The 23,729-nt window shown below is 41.3% G+C and overlaps 1 protein-coding gene across 1 annotated transcript; it reads right to left on the reverse strand.

Moving 5' to 3' along the window:
- Positions 1–6,646: 6,646 nt before the first annotated feature.
- On the reverse strand, positions 6,647–20,899 carry LOC129862494 (calretinin-like). The gene is made up of 11 exons (XM_055934227.1): positions 20,501–20,899; positions 17,450–17,526; positions 16,255–16,344; positions 15,880–15,960; positions 14,724–14,780; positions 14,033–14,110; positions 10,188–10,243; positions 10,032–10,071; positions 9,788–9,841; positions 7,400–7,471; positions 6,647–7,270 (listed from the first exon to the last, which is right to left on the reverse strand). Exons 1-11 carry the CDS (start codon positions 20,592–20,594, stop codon positions 7,154–7,156), a joined length of 816 nt encoding a protein of 271 aa, XP_055790202.1. The 5' UTR covers positions 20,595–20,899; the 3' UTR covers positions 6,647–7,153.
- Between the last annotated feature and the right edge of the window lie 2,830 nt (positions 20,900–23,729).

A 23,729-nucleotide genomic window follows, 5' to 3' on the forward strand; every position in this document is an offset into this window, starting at 1 on the left:
CAATCACCATATTCTTATCGGCAGACTCAGTAGCCTCGGTTTTTCTAATGACTGCCTTGCCTGGTTCACCAACTACTTTGCAGACAGAGTTCAGTGTGTCAAATCGGAGGGCATGTTGTCCGGTCCTCTGGCAGTCTCTATGGGGGTACCACAGGGTTCAATTCTCGGGCCGACTCTTTTCTCTGTATACATCAATGATGTTGCTCTTGCTGCGGGCGATTCCCTGATCCACCTCTATGCAGACGACACCATTCTGTATACTTCCGGCCCTTCCTTGGACACTGTGCTATCTAACCTCCAAACGAGCTTCAATGCCATACAACACTCAATCCGTGGCCTCCAACTGCTCTTAAACGCTAGTAAAACCAAATGCATGCTTTTCAACCGTTCGCTGCCTGCACCCGCACGCCCGACTAGCATCACCACCCTGGACGGTTCCGACCTAGAATATGTGGACATCTATAAGTACCTAGGTGTCTGGCTAGACTGCAAACTCTCCTTCCAGACTCATATCAAACATCTCCAATCCAAAATCAAATCTAGAGTCGGCTTTCTATTCCGCAACAAAGCCTCCTTCACTCACGCCGCCAAACTTACCCTAGTAAAACTGACTATCCTACCGATCGTCGACTTCGGCGATGTCATCTACAAAATAGCTTCCAATAATCTACTCAGCAAACTGGATGCAGTTTATCACAGTGCCATCCGTTTTGTTACTAAAGCACCTTATACGACCCACCACTGCGACCTGTATGCCCTAGTCAGCTGGCCCTCGCTACATGTTCGTCGTCAGACCCACTGGCTCCAGGTCATCTACAAGGCTATGCTAGGTAAAGTGCCGCCTTATCTCAGTTCACTGGTCACGATGGCTACACCCACCCGTAGCACGCGCTCCAGCAGGTGTATCTCACTGATCATCCCTAAAGCCAAAACCTCATTTGGACGCCTTTCCTTCCAGTTCTCTGCTGCCTGCGACTGGAACGAATTGCAAAAATCTCTGAAGTTGGAGACTTTTATCTCCCTCAACAACTTTAAAAATCTGCTATCCGAGCAGCTAACCGATCGCTGCAGCTGTACATAGTCCATCTGTAAACTACCCACCCAATTTACCTACCTCACCCCCCATACTGCTTTTATTTATTTACTTTTCTGCTCTTTTGCACACCAGTATCTCTTCTTGCACATGATCATCTAATGATTTATCACTCCAGTGTTAATCTGCTAAATTGTAATTACTCGATTTATTGCCTACCTCATGCCTTTTGCACACATTGTATATAGATTCTCTTTTTTTTTTCTTTTTTTTTTTTTCTACCATGTTATTGACTTGTTTATTGTTTACTCCATGTGTAACTCTGTGTTGTTGTCTGTTCACACTGCTATGCTTTATCTTGGCCAGGTCGCAGTTGCAAATGAGAACTTGTTCTCAACTAGCCTACCTGGTTAAATAAAGGTGAAATAAAAAAAATAAAAAATAAAAACAGACAACTTTAGCTACTTTGCAACTACTTAGCATGTTAGCTAACCCTTCCCCTAAACCCTAACCTTAAGCCTTTAACTAACTCCTAACCTTAACCCTAACCTTAACACCTAACCCTTGGTGCTAGCTAGCATTAATGTTAGCCACCTAACCACTAAGCTAACGTTAGCCACAACAATTTGGAATTCGTAACATATCATGCGTTTTGTACATTCTTAACATATTGTACTTTTAGCAAATTCATAACATATTGTATGAATTGCAATTCGTAACATATAATACAAAATGGATGATGGACATCAACAAATTAATACATAACATATGAAATGTTCATGTCATACTAAATGGAGTGTCTAGGATTGACATGCAGAATAATACGAAATGCTCTGAGACCGTGGATGATGCACAAATACAAACATAATTTCAGCTGAATGCATGCAGTTGTGCAACTGACTAGGTATCTCCTTTCCCTTCCGTTCTGTAAAGGAGTGTCTCGGATTTACATACAGAATAATGCGAAATGCTGAGACTACGTTGCAGAAGCAGCGCCATGAAGAAGTGTTCGGTCTGAGTGCACTGCAGGTTTGGGAGTAGCATGTAATATACAGTATTGGCCACTTGGAGGCAAAACAACATCATTGTACTTTATCAAAAACAAGGTCTATGCAGAAGATTTCATAGTCAAATATATATATTTTTTATGCTATTGTATTTATTATTTATCAGCCCACCCAGTGTAATTACTTTAAATGTTGACATCTTAAATAAGTTGATAATCATCTCTTTATTGTCATTAAATTTCACTTCAAAGATTGAGTAGGCTATACAGAGCACAGCCCCACTGGAAATCAAGCACAGCCTTACCTGGAATGCTTTATTTGTTGGATGCATTCACTAAACGTGTTACCATTGAAAATAAGTTTTATACCAATGCATGGAAATTATTACTGTATCTTACCATGTCTGGTATTTGCACAGTGTCTTTTAGTTTTCTCACTCCATTTTCCAAAAATATATCCTTATGTTCAAGAATATTAGATGTAATATTAGTGCATAGTTTATAACTATGAAATAGTTGTGTGTGAATGTTTGTAAATGCAATAAATGTAAAGATTCCCTCAATTCACAGAAGAGATATTTGGAGGACTTTTTTTGTGCCTGAGCGATGACATTGCAGATTCAATTTGCATGCAGGAAGGCATGCAAATTGCAGGCAGGAAGTGCATTCTGCTGTGTATAGCAAAAGTGAGGTGTGAGTTAGGGTTGGTGTAGCAAGAGTGATTGTACCTCTTACTCTGAGAATCCTTGCCCTTTCTTCTCCCATACGTAATTCTAGCTCACCATCACTCTCACAAATTCCTCTCCTGTCTTCTCCCTTAGTCTGCTTCTCCTCACTGATTCAAACAGCAAGTCTGTTGTAAAGGCTTGTAGGTCCCCTAGGACATGGAAGCCATTTTAATTTTGTCATCTATGATCTGTGTGGGAAAAAATGGATCTTAGGAATAGCCATGGAAAGCCCTGATACCACAATGAATGTGTAAACAATCCATGTTAGGCTATTCCTTTGATATAATTGGATTTCCTTATTGCCTTTGTTGGGCACCATTATTATTTGGGATATTGTATCTCAACACACAAGCAGTTACATATTGTAACGGCCGTCTGTTGAAGAAGGTGTGGACCAAAGCGCAGCGTGGTAAGTGTTCATGCTTTTTTATTAAAACTGAACACTGAGACAAAATAACCAAAAATAGAACACGAAAACAGTTCTGTCTAGTACAGACACAAAACAGAAAAGAACTACCCACAAAAACCATATGGGAAAAAGCTACCTAAGTATGGTTCTCTGGTGCGGGACGTAGACCCCGCTCCACCTCTGGCTTGGCCCACTTAGGTGGTGCCTCTAGAGCGGGGACCCTCGCCGCCAACCCTGGACTGGGGACCCTCGTAGCGGGCCCCGGGCTGGAGGGCGACTCTGGAGGCTCCGGGCTGGAGGCCGTCTCTGGAGGCTCCGGGCTGGAGGGCGTCTCTGGAGGCTCCGGACTGGAGGCTTCGTGCCATGTCTCACCCCTGGAGGCTTCGTGCCACGGATCATCACTGGAGGCTTCGTGCCATGGATCATCACTGGAGTGGAGAGACACACAGGAGGCCTGGCTCTGGGAGCAGGCACAGGACACACCAGGCTGGGGAGACATGCAGGAGAATTAGTTCTTAGTACAGGCACAGGACTCACCAGGCTGGGGAGACATGCAGGAGGCCTTGTCCTTGGCTGAGGCACCGGATACACTGGGCCGTGGAGGCGCACTGGAGGTCTCGAGCTAAGAGCCTGTACAACCCGTCCTGGCTGGATGGTGACTTTGGCCCTGCACGTGCGGGGTGCAGGCACAGGACGCACTGGGCTGTGCAGACTCACTGGAGACACAGTGCGCAGAGCCCATAACACAGTGCCTGACCAGTATGACGCCCACCACGGTAAGCACGGGGAGTTGGCTCAGGTCTCCAACCTGACTCTGCCATATTCCCTGTGTGCCCCCCCCCCCCAAAGAAAATGTGGGCGCTGCCTCTCGGGCTTCCTTGCCAGCCGTGTTCGTCTCGCCGACTCCATCTTCCGGTATCCCTCTTCACACTGCTCCATAGAATCCCAGACGGGCTCTGGCACTCTCCCTGGTTCGAGCGACCACCTCTCTACCTCCTCCCAGGTTGTCTCATACCCCTGGCCACGCTGCTCCTCCTTACCACGCTGCTTGGTCCTTTGGTGGTGGATAGTTCTGTAACGATCGTCTGTTGAAGAAGGTGTGGACTAAAGCGCAGCGTGGTAAGTGTTCATCTTTTTTTATTAAAACTGAACACAGACAAAATAACCAAAAATAGAACAACACGAAAACAGTTCTGTCTGGTGCAGACACAAAACAGAAAACAACTGCCCACAAAAACCATGTGGGAAAAAGCTACCTAAGTATGGTTCTCAATCAGAGACAACGATAGACAGCTGCCTCTGATTGAGAACCACACCCGGCCAAACAACAAAGAAATACAAAACATAGATAATGAACATAGAATGCCCACCCAAATCACACCCTGACCAAACCAAAATAGAGAAAAAGCTCTCTACGGTCAGGGCGTGACACATATATAGGATCTTAATTTGAACTATATTGTCACAGCAAAATAATCCTGCAGCAACAGGATTTGAACGTTTAAACTAGGGGTATTCAACTCTACCCAAGGAGGTCCGGAGCCTGCTGGTTTTCTGTTCGACCTGATAATTAATTGTACCCACCTGGTGTCCCAGGTTTAAATCAGTCCCAGGTTTGAGTTTGAGGGGTTTAAACCATAATATTTCTTGATCGTGGTTAGGATGTTAGCTGGCCAAAAGTAGGCTACATTAAAAGTGCAACACTGTTAATATTACCGTGTGCTAATGTGGGTTTTTAGTGAATTTATGTAAATCATGAGGCTCATCTACATTTTCTGCGCTGCAGGAAAATTCTCAGAAACGAAAGAGTTACCAAATTAAGATCCTACATTTGCATGTGTTGGGATGGCCTAAGTCTTCCCAACATATTGCATGACATTGCATTATGGGTATGTGGGAGGATAGTCCCTTAGGACAAAGACTGGGTTTGCCTATGTGCATTCATCAAAGCTGCAGTGGGATGTTTAGAAATGCCTCTGTTATGTGCTGATGGCATGTTGGCAGTGTAAAAATAAAATGATTGACTTAATTTACAGTTTGTTAGTTGTCCTGTGTCGGTTCAGTGATTAAATGGGCCAGGCCTCAATCTTTTCCCAATATGGTTTTGTTTTAATTGGGCACTGCCTGCATCTGTCTACCAGCTTGCCTCTTCCCTCTACATCTGTAAATATTTCATTATTTTAAACCATCATGAAATGTAGCATTTCAAACTTGTTTGTATTTCTCAAAGGGAGGGCCATCTACAGTGATGTGCAGAGAGATTATTATCTACTGTATTGTACAGTGAAAAGCTCATTTGTGAACAAGCTCAGTATTTATGTCTTAGTCACAAGTGTGTATTGGTGTTTGTGTATGTGGTGTTCAGTGGATGTACTTTAGGGAATTTAGGCAGGGACGTCCATTCAATCACTATATAATTCTCAATAACTATATTTAAAGAGTTCATTAATAAAACACCAGGGTCCCATTCATAAAGTATGCTGTATGCATACATCATGAGAGTCATCTTCATATATGAAGCTGTTCACTCTTGTTCTCCTCTGCATGTGTTTGACATATTGTCATCATATCAGTTAGTATTTAAGATCAGGATGGTGATTGCAGATTCAATGAAGCTAAAACATGTCTATTTGAATCTTAATGATATTTTAACATAATAGCATACAATAATACGTATCATAAATTATTACTTTTGGTCACTCTTTTCATTGACATCCCTACATGTGAAAACTATATGAAGATAAACCTGGTCATCATGAATTTGGAATACCTCTGCAGATAGTAAACTGAGGTAGCACTCTGCCTAAATATAGACTAATATGGTTAGGGAGTGAGGGATTTGTATCTCACACACGCTTCTCTATTTGCAACAAGTCTTTGTTAATATGCATCTTATATAAATTACTACAACATAACACAAATGCTCATCTCTGTGCATTGCACGATGGATGAAAAAGCCAGTCTTTTCTTGCAAAACCTACCTTCCAATTAAACATTGAAATAGTAATGATTCATTGATAGGTATTTCTACAAGCTTGGCTGTGCGAGAGGGAAGTTTGACTGCTGAGTTATTGAGCTCGTTTTAAATGAATCTGCACACAAATAGAGGGTATTTTCCTGGAAATATGTCCTACTTCAGAAATACACATACAGGGAATTTAGGACTTGATGGAGATATTCTCTTATAATGACAAAAATGTTTGAGTGTTTCTGTGTGTGGTCGCAGTACCGTTCACTGTTATCTGGTTTGACAGTAGGGCTCTCCTTATTTTGTACCCACTCTCCACCCACTTCATCTTTTTAAATACTAATTGATACTAACATAAAACAGAGGGCATCTCAAAGTGTTTTTCCAAGACACTTTTTTCAAAGCAGCGTGTCAATATTCAATTGAATGGATTATAAATTCTAAGCACAAGGAGGGGTAACGAGCGAGGTGAACACAATGGGAAAGTCAAAATGAGAAAATCTTAATCGTAAGATATCTTTAATTAATGCTTTCGATAGTATCCTTATTATAACAGTATCAGCCAGAAAACCCAACATCAAAAATCTAAATGTAACAGGATAATAATTTAACGATGAAACATCAGATCAAACAGAGAAAAAAGAGAGGAGAAAAGTCAAACCAAGCATTCAGAATAAATAATCGTATTATATTCATTTTCATTCCTCTCCTGTTCACATTGCAATCATAATTATCAGAAGTACCTTTATCATCTTTATTCATTTTGTTAAATGTAGAATTTGAGGGGCAACGTAAGAGCTGGGTCAGTCTGCAGGGACGAGTGGGGACAGGGGTTATGAGGGAGAGCTGGTTTGTGCTTCTCAGTTGCACATTCATTCAAAACTCATGAAGGGAGTGACCGGCACATGCACCAGGTTACAGTCGTCAAGCAGCTGGAGGTGGGTGTGATCTGGGGATGGGCAGATAAGGTCATGGAGGTCAAAAAACAGACAGCGATGGTTGTCAGGGTTCACAGCATGGGCTCCCTGCAGAGCACAATCTCCAGCTCGGAGCGGTACAACTTGCCCCCGTCCGACAGGGCCATGATGCTCTTCTTGTAGTCAATCAGATTTTTGGTGTCCACCTCCTGAGAGAAGATTAGAGAAGACAAGACACCTTTAACTATACAGGTGCTTCTGTAATGACACATTATAATGATAAATTCAGCGTTACGTGGGAATGAGAGCTAAGCTTCAAACCTTCCATATTATCTCACCTTTTTGTTCTTTTCATAGAGGTCACGCAACAGAGCATCGAGCTCCTGCTCATCAATGTAGCCGTTTCCATCCTGTAAGAAAGAGGGGTAAAATGTGTCATATACCTGCATTAGAATTGTTCTCAATTCCATACTTTCAATTGAAGTTTTAAAAAGTACACTTCCCTTGACATTTCACTTATGAATAAAAAATATGTACTGTATATGGCTGCTTTAGAGCAAAAGCTTTAAATGTGTAAGGAGACATTGTGGAGGGGAAGGGCCATGGTACTGAAGTTACAGTGGTAGGGTGTTTCTTTGAGAATGCAGGGAAACACACTGTCTTGCTTGCGTGCTGTCAAACATTTTGTGTTTTTCAAAGCTATGCACATTTTCATTTTGGCACTGTGAGCAATGTTAGTGTTCAGTTGACCTGCTCTTTCCATTATTTTTACCCATAATTCCATAGCAGTGACAGCAGCTGCCAGTGATTCAGCTGCAGGGTGGAGGTTGAAACAAACGCTGAAATAATTATGCACGTAAATGTTAGCATTTGACACACATCATGTGTACATGGACTGCGTTTCATTTATAATTGAGCGTCTGCCCCAGTCCTCTCAGCAAGCATCTAGTCCAGACATAGGCACGCAAAAAGCCCTCTGCTCTGCTGAAGCATTTCAATTTTACTCTCCATCATCACTTTCATTTCAGTCCACATTCCAAAACTTTCAGCATATTTTTTCAACTTAAGTCACAGGCTCTAACCTGTCACTCAGAGAGTCTGTGAGTTATTTGGAGCCCTGCTAATAGTTGTCTTATGGATTGTTAGTACAATATTGTGAAACTGTTGTACGTGTAACCCTCAATAGAGAATAATGCATGCTCTTTTTGGAAAATGGAGCAACATACTTTAATTCAATAGAGAATAATGTATATGTAATGAAATATGTATCACAATACTGACATGTAGCCTACAAAGCAATGACGACAAGAAATTAGCTGAGATACAGTGACGGTTTTGAATTAGGCCAAATCAAATAGTCAATACATCACAATCAATTCTAGGCGTATCAACAACACACAAGCGATACGAGTCAGTGTTTTACTTGTTTGAAGTCAGCTCCCTATCCACTACATGCCAAGCCAGATGTAATGCTATTATCCTAAGACATTACTACATTTCACAACAGCAGTTTGATCCTGAAATCTGGCATCAAAGACCACTGATTTGCAGAGAGTGAAATCAGTCATAACAACAACTCAGAGTCATCCACCAAACCTGATTGAAAGTTAAATACTGTACCTACAGCCAGTGGAGACCCACATTTTTAGCCTTTTTTGTTTTCTTGAGTAAGGCAGCTTCAAAATGCAGATGTTTCAGCCTAGCTCAGTGCTTTCTGTGGTAGTGGAGCGGGCCAGCAGAAAAAAAGGAGCATTGCGCCGTGATTGGCTCAGTATTCTGTCACTCATGGGGACATTGCGCAAATGCCTAGCTTCAGTCCTTAAGTAAGGGTAGACATCCAAAATGTCAGCCCTTTGGGTCCTACCATAGAGTTCTATTGCAAGTGACCTTCCAAGAAGGCTCAAGGTCATTGGCCACAGAACTTATGTCAAATCACGTTATATCTACAGTAGCTTTGATTGGACTGATCATGTCAACATCATACCTTCAAAATCTTAGCTAGCAGTCATCATTGTGAATCAAGTCGACAATCTACTGGCAAATCCTTTCAATCCTTGTCATATGAAAATAAATAATGCAGAGAAAATATAGATAAATCGTTTGGTGCTCATCGGCCATTGGACATAAACATTAGACAACAAGTTGGAAATCAACAATGAGTTGTTTGGAAGGAATTGGTGACAGTGGCTAACCGCAAGCATTGCAACTGGGAAGTCAGACTGGGAAAATACGTTTTGAATGGTCATCCAACTCGGAATTGTAAATCTTTTTCTTTGATGACAAAATTTGCCAACGAAGCCGCGCACAACAAGATGAGTCCAAAAATGTCTTATATGCTGCTGCATAAATTATGTAATATGCCAGGGAGATATGCAGCCATATCACCAATGTTTTTTAAAAAGGCAGTGAACGAGGCTGAACTGTTTCGCTGCCAGACAAGGCTCTGCTGAAAGCCAGGTGTAGCGGTGGTAAGGATTCACTCCATGGTGCTGAAAAGAAAGCTCTGCTATTGGGACAGCTTTATGTAGGCCCTAACAGTTTGTGGGCACCGTTTGTCACCGTTATAGTGCAATTAATGTATTGTTTAGTGTTGTGTTGTGTAGTGCATCTACAAATATTTGGCAGGGAGTTTGCCTCACCAAGATTTACATGCTAAAATCGCCACTGCCTACAGTATATAGCAAACTGTACGCTTTTACAATATCCATTCCCATATCTGAATGTACCTTGTCGTAGAATGCAAAGATAGCATTGAACTGCTCAGAGGTCAGTTTGATACCCTGTAAAACACATTTTGAAATAAAACATATTATAACAGAGCAGCATGATGTTACTGAGTTAGATTGTGCAAGTTAATGATAGTGTTCTGAAATATCAAATGATCACATTGCTGGTATTTTTTCTGCCAAAATTACTGTGGGAAAGGGATTTGTTTGAAGGAACTATCAGTTCCTCTTGCACACTCCTCACCTGGAACTTCAGTAAGAAATTTTCCTTAACTGGGAGAAGCCTTAAAAGAGAAGAACAGAGAACAGAGAATCATTTCCATGAAACACTTGTTAGGAGTGTCGGATGCTGAAGGCACACATGAAATAGAAACATTTCTTCTCAGTTGCTGACAGTCACCTCGCCATTTCTGACAGGCCCAGCTTCCCATCTCCGTTTAGATCAAACATCTTGAGCTACAGAGAGAGAGCGAGAGAGAGAGAGAGAGAGAAAGACAGGGAGGGAGGGAGAGATAGATAGAGACATTAAAGCAAGGGGCCTTCACCAGTTGTGACAACAACATGTATTATTTTTATTTAGAATGCTACTCTGTTGTCAATCCGTTGTACATAGAAGTTGCTACTCAACATTAAGACTAAACAATACAGATTGGTTTTCTCCCAAGAGTAATTCAGGTCAAGCTTTAGGCATTGAGGTTCAAACAGATGTTTGAACATCTGCTGTTGGAACACACAACCCGTAGGACATCGTGAGTCCCACTCCCAACCACATGGCAGCCACCAGCATGATGGGGCAAGGGATACGTAGCTCCCTTGTTCACATATAAAGTATATTATACAATACCTACAGACAATGACTACAGATGTAGGATTTTCATTTGATCACTCTTTTGTTGCTGACAATTTTCCTGCACCGCAGGAAATGCAGATGAGAATCGTGATTTACATAAAGTCACTGAAAACCTGCACTAACACATGGATATATATATACAGTTTTCAACTTTTCATTTGGCCTCATTTTGACCAGCTAATATCCTAACCACCAATCAAGCAACATTATGGACTAAATGTTCAAATCCTGTAACTGCAGGAAGGCCAGCATCCCGGAGTTGCCTCTTCACTGTTGACATTGAGACTGGTGTTTTGCAGGTACTATTTATTGAAGCTGCCAGTTGAGGACTAGTGAGCCATCTGTTTCTCAAACTAGATACTCTAATGTACTTGTCCTCTTGCTCAGTTGTGCACCGGGGCCTTCCACTCCTCTTTCTATTCTGGTTAGTGCCAGTTTGCTCTGTTCTGTGAAGGGAGTAGTACACAGCGTTGTACAAGATCTTCAGTTTCTTGGCAATTTCTCGCATGGAATAGCCTTAATTTCTCAGAACAAGAATAGACTGACGAGTTTCAGAAGAAAGTTTTTTGTTCTGGCCATTTTGAGCCTGTAATCGAGCCCACAAATGCTGATGCTCCAGATACTCAACTAGTTTACAAAAGGCCAGTTTTATTGCTTCTTTAATCAGAACAACAGGTTTCAGCTGTGCTAACATAATTGCAAAAGGGTTTTCTAATGATCAATTAGCCTTTTAAAATGATAAACTTGGATTAGCTAACACAACGTGCCATTGGAACACAGGAGTGATGGTTGCTGATAATGGGCCTCTGTACGCCTACGTAGATATTACATAACAAATCAGCCGTTTCCAGCTACAATAGTCATTTACAACATTAACAACGTCTATACTGTATTTCTGATCAATTTGATGTTATTTAATGGACAAAAAATTTGCTTTTCTTTCAAAAACAAGGACATTTCTAGTAGTTTATGTGTCGGGGGGCTAGGGTCAGTTGGTTATACCTGGAGTACTTCTCCTGTCTTATCCAGTGTCCTGTGTGAATTTAAGTATGCTCTCTCTAATTCTCTCGTTCTCTCTTTCTCTCTGAGAACCTGAGCCCTAGGACCATACGTCAGGACTACCGGGCATGCTGACACCTTGCTGTCCCCAGTCCGCCCGGCCTTGCTGCTATTCCAGTTTCAACTGTTTCTGCCTGCGGTTACGAAACCCCCACCTGTCCCAGACCTGCTGTTTTCAACTCTTAATGATCGGCTATGAAAAGCCAACTGAGATTTATTCCTGATTATTATTTGACCATGCTTGTCATTTATGAACATTTTGAAAATCTTGGCTCTCTCTAATTTTCTCCTTTTCTCTTTCTTTCTCTCGGAGGACCTGAGCCCTAGGACCATACGTCGGGACTACCGGCCGTGGTGACTCCTTGCTGCCCTCAGTCCGCCTGGCCTTGCTGCTATTCAAGTTTCAACTCTTCTGCCTGCGGTTATGGAACCCCTACCTGTCCCAGACCTGCTGTTTTCAACTCTTAATGATCGGCTATGAAAAGCCAACTGAGATTTATTCCTGATTATTATTTGACCATGCTTGTCATTTATGAACATTTTGAAAATCTTGGCTCTCTCTAATTTTCTCCTTCTCTCTTTCTTTCTCTCGGAGGACCTGGGCCCTAGGACCATGCGTCGGGACTGCCGCCCGTGGTGACTCCTTGCTGTCCCCTGTCCGCCTGGCCTTGCTGCTATTCCAGTTTCAGCTGTTCTGCCTGCGGTTATGGAACCGCCACCTGTCCCAGACCTGTTGTTTTTCAACTCTTAATGATCAGCTATGAAAAGCCAACTGAAAATTATTCATGATTATTATTTGACCATGCTTGTCACTTATGAACATTTTTGAACATCTTGGCATAGTTCTGTTATAATCTCCACCCGGCACAGCCAGAAGAGGACTGGCCACCCCTCATAGCCTGGTTCCTCTCTAGGTTTCTTCCTAGGTTTTGGCCTTTCTAGGGAGTTTTTCCTAGCCACCGTGCTTCTACACCTGCATTCTAGCTGTTTGGGGTTTTAGGCTGGGTTTCTGTACAGCACTTCGAGATATTATCTGATGTACGAAGGGCTATATAAAATAAAATTGATTGATTGATTGATTTCTAAGTGACCCCAAACCTTTGAACGGTAGTGTACATGCGAGGATGTGGTCCATGTGGACCAATATACTCTAAAAGGCCAGCCACAGAAGTGTAGTTATTCCCCTCACAGTTTTTTGGTGCAGGATGTGGTGGTGCTGGTTATTTCTCAGATAGGTCTGTGAGGAAGGCGTAGCCGAGGGAAGTCGTTTGGGGGTGGAGGTGCAGGGACTGGGGAGATGCAGATCATTTTTTTTTGCCCGGTCTGAAGAAGTCTATATTGGTCCACTAATACAGGACTAGTAATGGCCCAGTGCACTACTTTTGTGAAAAAAATGGAACTACATTTATTTGAGTGTTTACCAGCATTTGTAACTTGAGTCTGATAATTATCTGTACAAAACAGGTAATCTGATAATACTTGTGAAATATAAAAATACTTGCTTGATATGTTTTCCAGTTTCTTTGAATACTTTGCTAATGCAACTTATTTCTATGTGAAAACTGAAATGTTTTTTTCATTCCTTTTCAGTGAGTGCATATATTGTCATACTTTTTTGCACTAGTCCCCTGTGGGAATAGAACCCACAACCGCAGCATTGCAAGTGCCATGCCCTACTAACTGAGCCACATCTTCACAACCCACTTGATGTCTCAATGTACTCAATTTCTGTATTGTGGATTGTTTTTCTTCAGTCTACAGGTACAAACCTAGATCACCAGCCTATGTACAATACAGTAATGTACATTTACATTAAGTGGTTTGTAAGGATGGTAAATTAATACTGCACAAAAAGTGGTTGTTTTCCATGTTATTTCATCAAGAAAAATATTTAATTTGATGTGAATGTTTTGTATCTTTGCCCATAACTTTGTACCATTGATGTAAATGTTTGAGGACAGGGTTTTATTATTTCTGGATTCCATTGGAATGACAATGGCAGAAAAAGGGACAAGGCAACAACTCTTATAATTCCAACTATTGAATCCTGCAAGATACTGTTCTTAATTATACAACTACCTTTTCTTGCCAAAGCAGAGATGCTGAAAAAATTTTGAGCCTGTGCTACAGCCATCTATATTAGTCTGCTACTACTAGTTACGGCACAGTGCGCTACTTTTGTGAATAAAACAATACATATTTATATACTTTTACATTTTTATTGTATTTCCTTTTTTCTGATTTTTCAGGGTGTGCAGCAACCCTTCTTCTCGTGGCTATGGATAAGGGTTTGGGAATGGCACAGGAAGTGATTCATTTAGGCTGAAAAGACTCACTATTGTCTGTGTGTACTCGTGAAGCTTCTGGTCATCGTAGTGTCTGTTGGCTTTCTTCAGCAGGTCTGAGAGGAATCCCTGTGGAGTTGAGAAAGGTGAGTAAACTATAATCCCCTAATAGGTCAACGAAATCCTATGATCTTAGAGAGTCTGGCTCGTCTATACTTTAGCGCTGAGGCCCCAGTTATTGGTTTTCGTCAGTCATATAAGTATTGGCTTACGCAGAGTTGGAAGTGTCACATACATTCTCAGATCCTTCATTGACAGAAAGGACCATTCTATCTACCACTACCAGCCTGTGTTACATTAACACTTGCAGTTCCCTGCAGATAAGACAGCAGAAAAGCTTTAGAAATGAATCAGTGTCAGACAACCGCATAATGGATGGTATTACAAGTCAGGATTTGTATAGTGTCCTTGTCTGACAGCCGTTGAGACGAGAGAAATTTGCATCGTCCCCATTTGCCTCACTGTATCAACACAACAACTATACCTGCAAGTTTTTGGGTGTTGGTTTCTAAACCTTCCTTTACGTTGTAAAGTATAATAATGCTCCTTGCCATCTCCTTGCCATCTTATATCGAATGACAAGAAGAGTTAGGAGACATTGGTTGGAGCTCTAGCATAGTTTTTACAAAATACATACTGTAAGCATGTCTTACATTGATGGTTAACAAGTGAGGAACCATACCTTCAGTTCATTAGCTTCAATGTACCCACTGCGATCTGTATCGTATCGTCGCCAAGCCTATATATGCAAACACATTAGAAAATTAAAAAATAGACATACAGCCAATCACTTGCTCCCACAGTAGTACCAATCACTTTGTAAATGAGCCATCTCATTCCTCCACTCACACTCAAACACCCCCATAGCCAATGTCCTTTAACACCAAAGCAATCAAACTGGATTATATTAATGGGATTGCATGTGACATTCATGAATTACTCTCTGGAGGGACAGAGATCACTTTCAAAAGGAGAAGAACAGCACAAAAAAATCATATCCACTTTATGTGGCTGGTAATTGTTCGTTTTCTCTTCCCGTAATCACACTAGGGTTTTCATTATACTTTCCAGATTTCTAAATCCTATCTCCCACACATTGTGAGAGGGCAAGGAGAGAGAAATGCATTTTAATTAATGTTTTAATCTAGCAGCTGTCCCTGTTTCCAGAAAGGGCTCTTATCAAAGATAGATGCCCTCCCTCTCCAGGTCTGTTGAGAATTACAGCCGCACATCTATAATATATGATTCTGAAAATAGAAGTTTGTACTTCCTCATTCAATCCCTTTAAAAGTCTTCGCTACCACACCGGGTGATTAAAAAGCCTCATTTTCTCTTTCTCATGTAATTCTTCCTGCCCTTGACATAATAGGAGTGCATTGGGTGACTGGATGGTCCCTCCTGGTATCACTGATAATCAAACTCTCTCCATTTGCACTGTATGAGAACTAATCTGACAGAGCTGTCAAGTGTCTCTGAAATGTAATCTCCTTTACCAGTGAGTGATTGGGGTTTTTCTCTTGGCAGAGGACACACATGACAGAGAAAAATAACCTGTGAGTAGGATACATTTTTTTAGAGACTTTTCTCTCAAATTATGTATTACTTGCAGTGCAATTCCCTAATATGATTTGTGTATGATTTGGGATAGGCAATGATTCCAAAATGTAGATTGTTATGTGTTTTAATTGCTTTGTCTAAATGTTTTTTTTAAATTCTACCTTATTACATTATCTCTGTATTTCCAATCCCACCAACACACATTATAAACAGCCTGTATGAGTCTTCACATTCTTACTCAAACTAAATTATCCCTCAAACCATCTATTTTCACCACTCACCGCCATGAACTCAGAACTGGATCCAACAAACTCTCTGAAGCAAAGCAAGAAGTTCTCCTCCGTGGGCAAAATCTGAGCCAGCTGGAGAAGGAGAGAAAGAGAGAAATTAATTAGGGGGAAAAAAAGATAACCTTTGTTTCTCTGTGTTTGATTGTGTGAAAAATACTGTTTAATAATAGAATCTTATCTATTCGACGAAGATTACTCGAATGAAGCATAGATCATCGAGTCAATCAACAGTTTCAGAACACATCTACCATAACAGTGTCTGATTATTTCTGCATTGATATGCAAACTGTCTGAGATCATTGGTAATAATTCTCACTAGCATAATCAAATCCTCATTGATCTGAAAAATAAAAAATGTCAGCTCACCTCTGACATCTCAATTCTCCCATCTGCGTTCTTGTCAAACTTCTGCATAAATTCTTTCATTTTCTCTCTGAAAGTGGAGTTTGATGGGTCCTATAACACATGCACAAATACACGCAAATACATGTTTGTCATGACACAAACATCAGTAAAGATCTGTTGTTAATATTTTACGCAAACCGTCCTCTCGTGTTATAGGACTGTGGTCACACATGTTGTTGTGACAGAGCTCGTTTTTTATGTTAGTGGTTGTTACACTGGGCAGACAGAGAGATTGTCTCTCTAAAACAGACAAGCGTCTTCTCCCCAGCTAAAGGGCTCATCATCTTCTAGTCACAGACTTTATGCAGCTACAGGGAGATGATATGTAACATGATTACTGATGCTCTCTGATTCCTGTGTTCTACACACACGAGATGTGGGACACAAAGATTATTGCACTGACTCCTCCCAAGAAAGAGGATATCTTCCATCTGTGGGAGAACTCTCTGGAGAAATGTGTTGTTTTGATGTTGCTTAAATAATTAATTAGCTCTTGATTGGACAAATCAGTGGCATTTGAATTACTGCCAGTCCTAGATTGACTGGACAGCTTAGAGACATGAGTTCATATCTATAGGGCTTATTCCGGAACTCAATGAACCACCTACCAGAATAGGCCACAACCTTCATTAGTGAGAAAACGCCAACATATGACTGTTGGATTAAAGAACAAACAAAATACTACCTTTACTATTGTCAGTCAAATTTGGAAAGTTGGTGGTACAATTACTTTGTACCTTTGCCTGTTAGCCTGTTAAAGGAAACTCACGTTACACCAATTACTATGTCCAATATGTGTTTGCATGAGGTTGTACTCCTTTGGTTTCACCTAATAAAACCCCAAACATATTTACTGTTGTATTTAATGACCAGAGCATGACACTTGCATTGAAAGTGGTCAGTCAATCCAGCATTACAGTATATCTGTTGTAGCATACATCATTATACCTCAATGGAAATAATGTTACAAAATGGTATTGGATTCAGGTCTGTGAAAAATTCCACATAGACCCATCAGAGACAGAATAGGGCTGTGACGTACACTACGTAATGTATGTGGGCAGTAGTTATGTAAACATAGATACTGTATAAACATTGCTATGACATGTTTGATTGAATTGAGCCTTTAGTCAAGGCCCAGGGATCATTCCCTTACCACTCCGGCCCCTCTCCGTGCAATCTCCAACTCCCTGAAGAAGTTCTCCAGTTCCTTGCCCTCAATGTAGCCATTGCCTGCAGCAGAGGAAACAGGGATTTGACAAATCAGCCCAAGACTATCTATCATACAGGCAGTGACTGTGAAGCATCAAAGATCCCCATGTAATGCATAGTAGTACCACTGTGAATGTGTGACTCTTGAGAAGTGAGATTGTACAAATTTGACAGCAAATTAGGCCAATGCTTCCCTGTTTTACAGTAATACTCCAGAACTAAGTTTGTCTGGCTTGCTTGCTGGCTGATTGGATGACTGGCTCAATGACTGACATAATAACTAACTAATTTGTTGTCCAGATGGTTAGCATGCTGCGAGGCTGGCTCTGGCTGACGTGATTTGTGAGATAGCTTGCACTCAAACGTTGGAACCTGCTTAATTAAATCCCTTGAAGGGGTCTCCCAGTCTTGAAATGCACTGCTACTCTCTCTTTCTCTCTCTCTCCCTCTAATTGAGGCCTCCAAGGCCTTTTAAGTCCAGTTATTTGAAAAGACAATGGAGAAATTTCTGCCTGGCATGACAGTGTAAGAAATCGATGCAGGAATCCCAACTTCAAATAAATGTGCCTAGTTGCACCCTTGCCAGGATTATTTGGATGTCTATAAATAATGGTGAAGGAAACGCTAGAGCTTTAATCTTAATGTTGCTATATCGAGGAAGACTAGTGAGATGATTATTATAGTGGCTTTTGACAAATACCCACAATGCCTTTCCTATCAGCTTCACGATTGAAATGTCTTTCAATTGCCTATGTATTAATTTGCCTGTGGATCCTAGTGACATTTGCACAAACCTGAGTACCGGAAGTCTCTGGGGAAGCATTCAGTTTGATATTTACCAGACGAACAAGTACATATCATTATGAGCAAAGTACATTTGCGTTTGATTACACAGAAAACATAACTTGCTCTATATAGAGCGGATGTAATTTTAGCAAAATCATCATGATGCAATTTTATTTTATTATCTCTTTATTGTATTAACATATAGGTTTGTATAATAGCTTTACATATGATTTAGTTTATCATTACATGTTAGTATGACCAATATGATCCAGTGGTTTTATATGTTCGTTGTCTATGAACTTTGTATGACCTTTGTATATGTGTTAATAAATCCAAAACAAGCTGGAGGTGTGCATGTATACTGCAGAGTATGCTGTGTATGATGATGTGACATATACACTAGCCCACAGTAGCCTATGTACTGCAGTCTCCAATTGTTTTTCAATTATCTACTCATTTACTTTTTTTCTATTTCATTGGAGAATTGCAAATAACAAATGTATGAACTGTTAAAACAAATACCAGCTGATTGATAACCTATTCCTCACAAGACAGGGAAAAGCTACAATACTAGAAAACATTATCAAGGGCCAACAACATGATCATGCAAAGTCTTTCAATGCATTATAACTGCATCATCTAGTATGCATTACTGAAATGTCAATATCAGACAGACATTAGTCAGGTATCTCTCTGTGTGTTCTCTATATCAAAATGTTCATCAACATCGTTGATTCGTCTAATCATTTCAGCACCATGGTCAGCGGCAAAATTGGTAGGCCAATCCCTTGATCTGATGTTCTGGCCTAGCCTATTTGCACAAGAGCAGCAATTCACTGTGTACCATGTTCACATCCCTATGCCATGTTTTCTTTGCAGAAAATGCTTAATCCACAGAGACAGCGCAGTATAGGCCCTAATGGGTGGACCAACAGCACCAATCTCTAATTGTGCTCAGAGAACTAAACACCCAGAGGGAACTAGTACTGTAATCCGAGAGACTCTTCGCGCCTAGAGTATTATCATTCCGCTTCAACAAATGGCCGGTACGGAATGTGCAGTAACACTATCAATAGGGGATACCAATTATGCCTAGAGGATGCCCAAGGACAATGCGCGTGGAGGGGCGTGGGCTCGTTCGCTCGAATTGAGCCGAGAACTCGTAATTTTATAGCATGTAATAGGCTACTGAAAGTAGATAGTTGTCTGTCTCCTCTGAGTTGGGGTTTCATATGTATAGTGAATTACATTCATATAATACTGGAATTTGATTGACAAACTCCCTCCTTACATTTTAGACGCACCTTTTTAAAGCAGGATTCCAACCATCAGTTATGATGCCTATGGAAACTCTTGAGTCTGTCCTGACATAATCAAGATGTGTTTATTTTGTTTAATCGTGCTTTATAAAACAATACAGTGGAATAATATTATTACAATATTTAAGAATTCAGTCAAGTTAGTAAAGCCTAATTTTTTGATAGGCCTATACAAAAATGACACTTATTGTGTGGTAAGGCTACATATACGTTTTCTATGGACGACAGTGTGCCACACGGCCAGCCCTCCTTTAGCTCACCGTGCACTGAGGTATAACCTAGACTTCTGATGCCTTTTGATCGATAGACTGATCTACGTTGTAATACTGATGTATTAGTTGTATCTGAATGGGTTCTTCTAGTAACTGAATAAAAGTCATGCATCCATACAACCAACCTTTTTAAATTAAATATTAAATTGATCAATTAATACACAGGTAGCCTATTCGAACCTTTCTAAAGATACATTATTTAGTGCACACAATTATTATAATATATTTTTTCCATTAGATCGAACAGAAACCTCAACAGTAACACCAGGAGTTATCCAGTTGCTTTTCTAATTGCCAAGAAAGTAAATGCACTAGAATGCTTATCCAACACTTATTGTCTTGTCCAATCAAAATTCTAAGCATCCAACAGTTTATAGCCCACGCTTTTTCCATCATGGCCAAAAGTGAATTTCAGTTATGATAAAACGAAAAGTATTGAAGGTACGCCTATGATATGTTTAACTTGTAAACTAAAATCTGTGATAGAGTATATGTAACCTAGTCTATTCGACGTGTTAGCTTACATTTGTGTCTGCATTTGAAACAATGCCTCGTTCAAAAAAGTGCTGCGTAAAATGCAAGGTAACATTTTGGATAACTTTGTGCTCCGGTACTAACCGTCCGTATCGAAATGGTTCCAGATGTCGATGAACTGGGTGGCGCTCAATTCCGCCAGATGAAGGTGAGGAGGCTGCTGTGGTTTGTTTGCCATGTTCTCAACGACTTTTCCTCCTGTGCGCTAGAATATCCCCTGCGAACTTTTTATCTGTAGGACCACAATCCACACTGTAACCCCCCTGCGTGTTACCAGAGCTTTTAAACCAAAGCAGAGACTGCAGTTCCCATGTAACCACGCAGGTGGCGCAGTGACACTGAGTTCAACGCCCTCACACCTCCATTCGTCTGCGTTCGCCTACTGATGCGAGGAATGGCGCAAGGCACAGGGACTCACTGTTCCATGCGGAGAGGGACGTTCAATAGTCGGAATGCAGCCAAAGCACTTCAATGGACTGAACCGTCTGTTGCTGTTCAGGTTTGAGCTCTGCCATCAAGAACCAGATTTCTAGGCTATGTGGCTTGAATTATGTAAATCACAATGAGATGCGCAGGAATTGTCTAGCTCCATGAGCAAAAAACTGCCGGTGTCATTTCCTTCCTTTATTTTCACTGTCAATTTGCATTCATGTAGAAGATGGGGATGGATTGGCATTGGATAGAGTGTCAATCCTTACTGTGTTTAAGTGTGTTCAATGGACTACATGGACACCTCTTAAATGTGTTTACAATCACAGTAAGAGACACTGTTCTCCAAGGAACTTCCCAAAGGCTTGGGTTAATTATCCTTTGGCGTTCATGCATTGAGACTAGCTCAGTAAGGAGAACCAGAGCCCAGGGAGGAGTCGTGCCTGTGCCCTGGGACTGAGGACGCACAGCAGTAATTACTGTAGTCCTGCCGCTGCACAGCCACTGCACTGCATGGAGCTGCCGCATGCACAACTCACTCAGCTTTAATTAATGCCAATTACTCAGGCTTCAGTGAAATGATTCAACCAACGCCAGATTCATTAGAAATCCACACTCTAATCACATTTTACACAGCCCTAGAGGAATCTGTGATTAGGCTGCATTCTTTGAGGACCAGAACATCAAACCAACATTACAATTATAAAAATGAATTTTCCATGCAACTTATAACATACACTACATGACCAAAAGTATGTGGACACCTGCTCGTCGAACATCTCATTCCAAAATGATGGGCATTAATATGGAGTTGGTTCCCTCTTTGCTGCTATAACAGCCTCCACTCTTCTGGGAAGGCTTTCCACTAGATGTTGGAACATTGCTGCAGGGACTTGCTTCCATTCAGCCACAAGAGCATTAGTGAGGTTGGGCACTGAAGTTGGACAATTAGGCCTGGCTCGCAGTTGACTTTCCAATTCATTCCAAAGGTGTTAGATGGGGTTGAGGTTAGGGCTCTGTGCAGGCCAGTCAAGTTTTCCCACACCGATCTCAATCAAACCATTTCTGTATGGAGCTCACTTTGTGCACGGGGGCATTGCCATCCTGAAACAGGAAAAGGCCTTCCCCAAAATGTTGCCACAAAGTTGGAAGCACAGAATCGTCTAGAATGTCGTTGTATGCTGTAGCGTTAAGATTTCCCTTCACTGGAACTAAGGGGCCAAGCCCGAACCATGAAAAACAGCCTCAGACCATTATTCCTTCTCCACTAAACTTTACAGTTGGCACTATACATTGGGGCAGGTACTGTAGCGGTCTCCTGGCATCCGCCAAACTCACATTTATCCGTTGGGCTGCCAGATGGTGAAGCGTGAATCATCACTCCAGAGACCGTGTTTCCACTGCTCCAGAATCCATTTTGTCATTGCGCATGGTGATCTTAGGCTTTTGTGCAGCTGCTCGGCCATGGAAACTCATTTCATGAAGCTCCCCGATTAACAATTTGTGTGCTGACGTTGCTTCCAGAGGCAGTTTGGAACTCGGGTAGTTAGTGTTGCAAACGAGGACAGACAATTTTTATGCACTATGCGCTTCGACACTCGGCGGTCACATTCTGTGAGCTTGAGTGGCCTACCACTTCACGACTGAGCCGTTGTTGCTCCTAGATGTTTCCACTTCACAATAACAGCACTTACAGTTGACCGGGGCAGCTCTGACAAACTGACTCGTTAAAAAGGGGGAATCCTATGATGGTGCCACGTTGAAAGTCACTGAGCTCTTCAGTAAGGCCATTCTATTGCCAGTGCATGCCTATGGAGATTGCATGGCTGTGTGCTCAATTTTATACACTTGTCAGCAATGGGTGTGGCTGAAACTCATTTGAAGGGGTGTCCACATACTTTTGTACATATAGTGTACTTGTTTTGTTTGGACATGTCAAGGGTAATGATATTTCTGGTTTAGCATTTCTCTATTGGTTTATACAATCTTCTTAGCTATGCTAAAATCTCCTTGGACATTCAGATGGAGTTTCAATGGTCAATAATGTACAATGATGAATGCCTTATCTGTAGGAAGCTCAGAAATTTGGGCACACCGTCTCAATATAATCCTCTGGCTAGAACTGAAAATTGTAAATTCGCTCAGTTATTGAGGAAATATGTCTTGTAAATCATTGTATCCACAACCTGGCAGTGTCACACTTCCCCTTGTCTCCTCATGACATACTGCAGGTTGGGACTACACTGGCTCTGAGACTGGCTCTGTGTTCTGACACTGACCAGTGCAACAGACATCTTTTGGATGTCATAAAGCGCTCAATAACTCAAACAACTTTTTTTATGGAAAGTCAGCTAACATAATCTGAAATTAGCGGTGAGCTAATATGATCTGCAACAGACAGTCAGCCAATAAAATCTGAACAGTTGTCACCTGAATCTTGGCACAGTTCCATCCTCCTTCATATCCAATGCTGACAGGGCGGTTTGGGAACATTGAAAGCCTTTATTCAGCAGAGATGTCTCAGTCTATTTCCACCGCAGGTCTTTTCACCATGCAATCAATAGTCTCACTTCACATTTATTGGCAAGACAGGGACAGATAGATCAGCATTCTGAGATGGAAGTTGTCACCATGCAGAGTAGGAATACAGCGTTGACCTTAAAACAATAGCAAAGGCTTTCTAGTCCTTCACCCCCTCCCTTTTCTCACTTATCACTCTTGCTTTGTCTATTCAAGGAAGGTGGTCGTTTATATTCATGAAGGGGACAGATTGATTGGTGTACAAACAGGGAATAGTAATTGTTAATATACATATTAAAACCATCTCTGACTCATAATGTTGTATTCAGTTGTGGGTTTCCCACCTCCACTGCTCGTGTATTTA

This window comes from Salvelinus fontinalis, chromosome 9 (assembly GCF_029448725.1).
Source record: "Salvelinus fontinalis isolate EN_2023a chromosome 9, ASM2944872v1, whole genome shotgun sequence".
In the NCBI taxonomy this organism is placed as follows: domain Eukaryota; kingdom Metazoa; phylum Chordata; class Actinopteri; order Salmoniformes; family Salmonidae; genus Salvelinus; species Salvelinus fontinalis.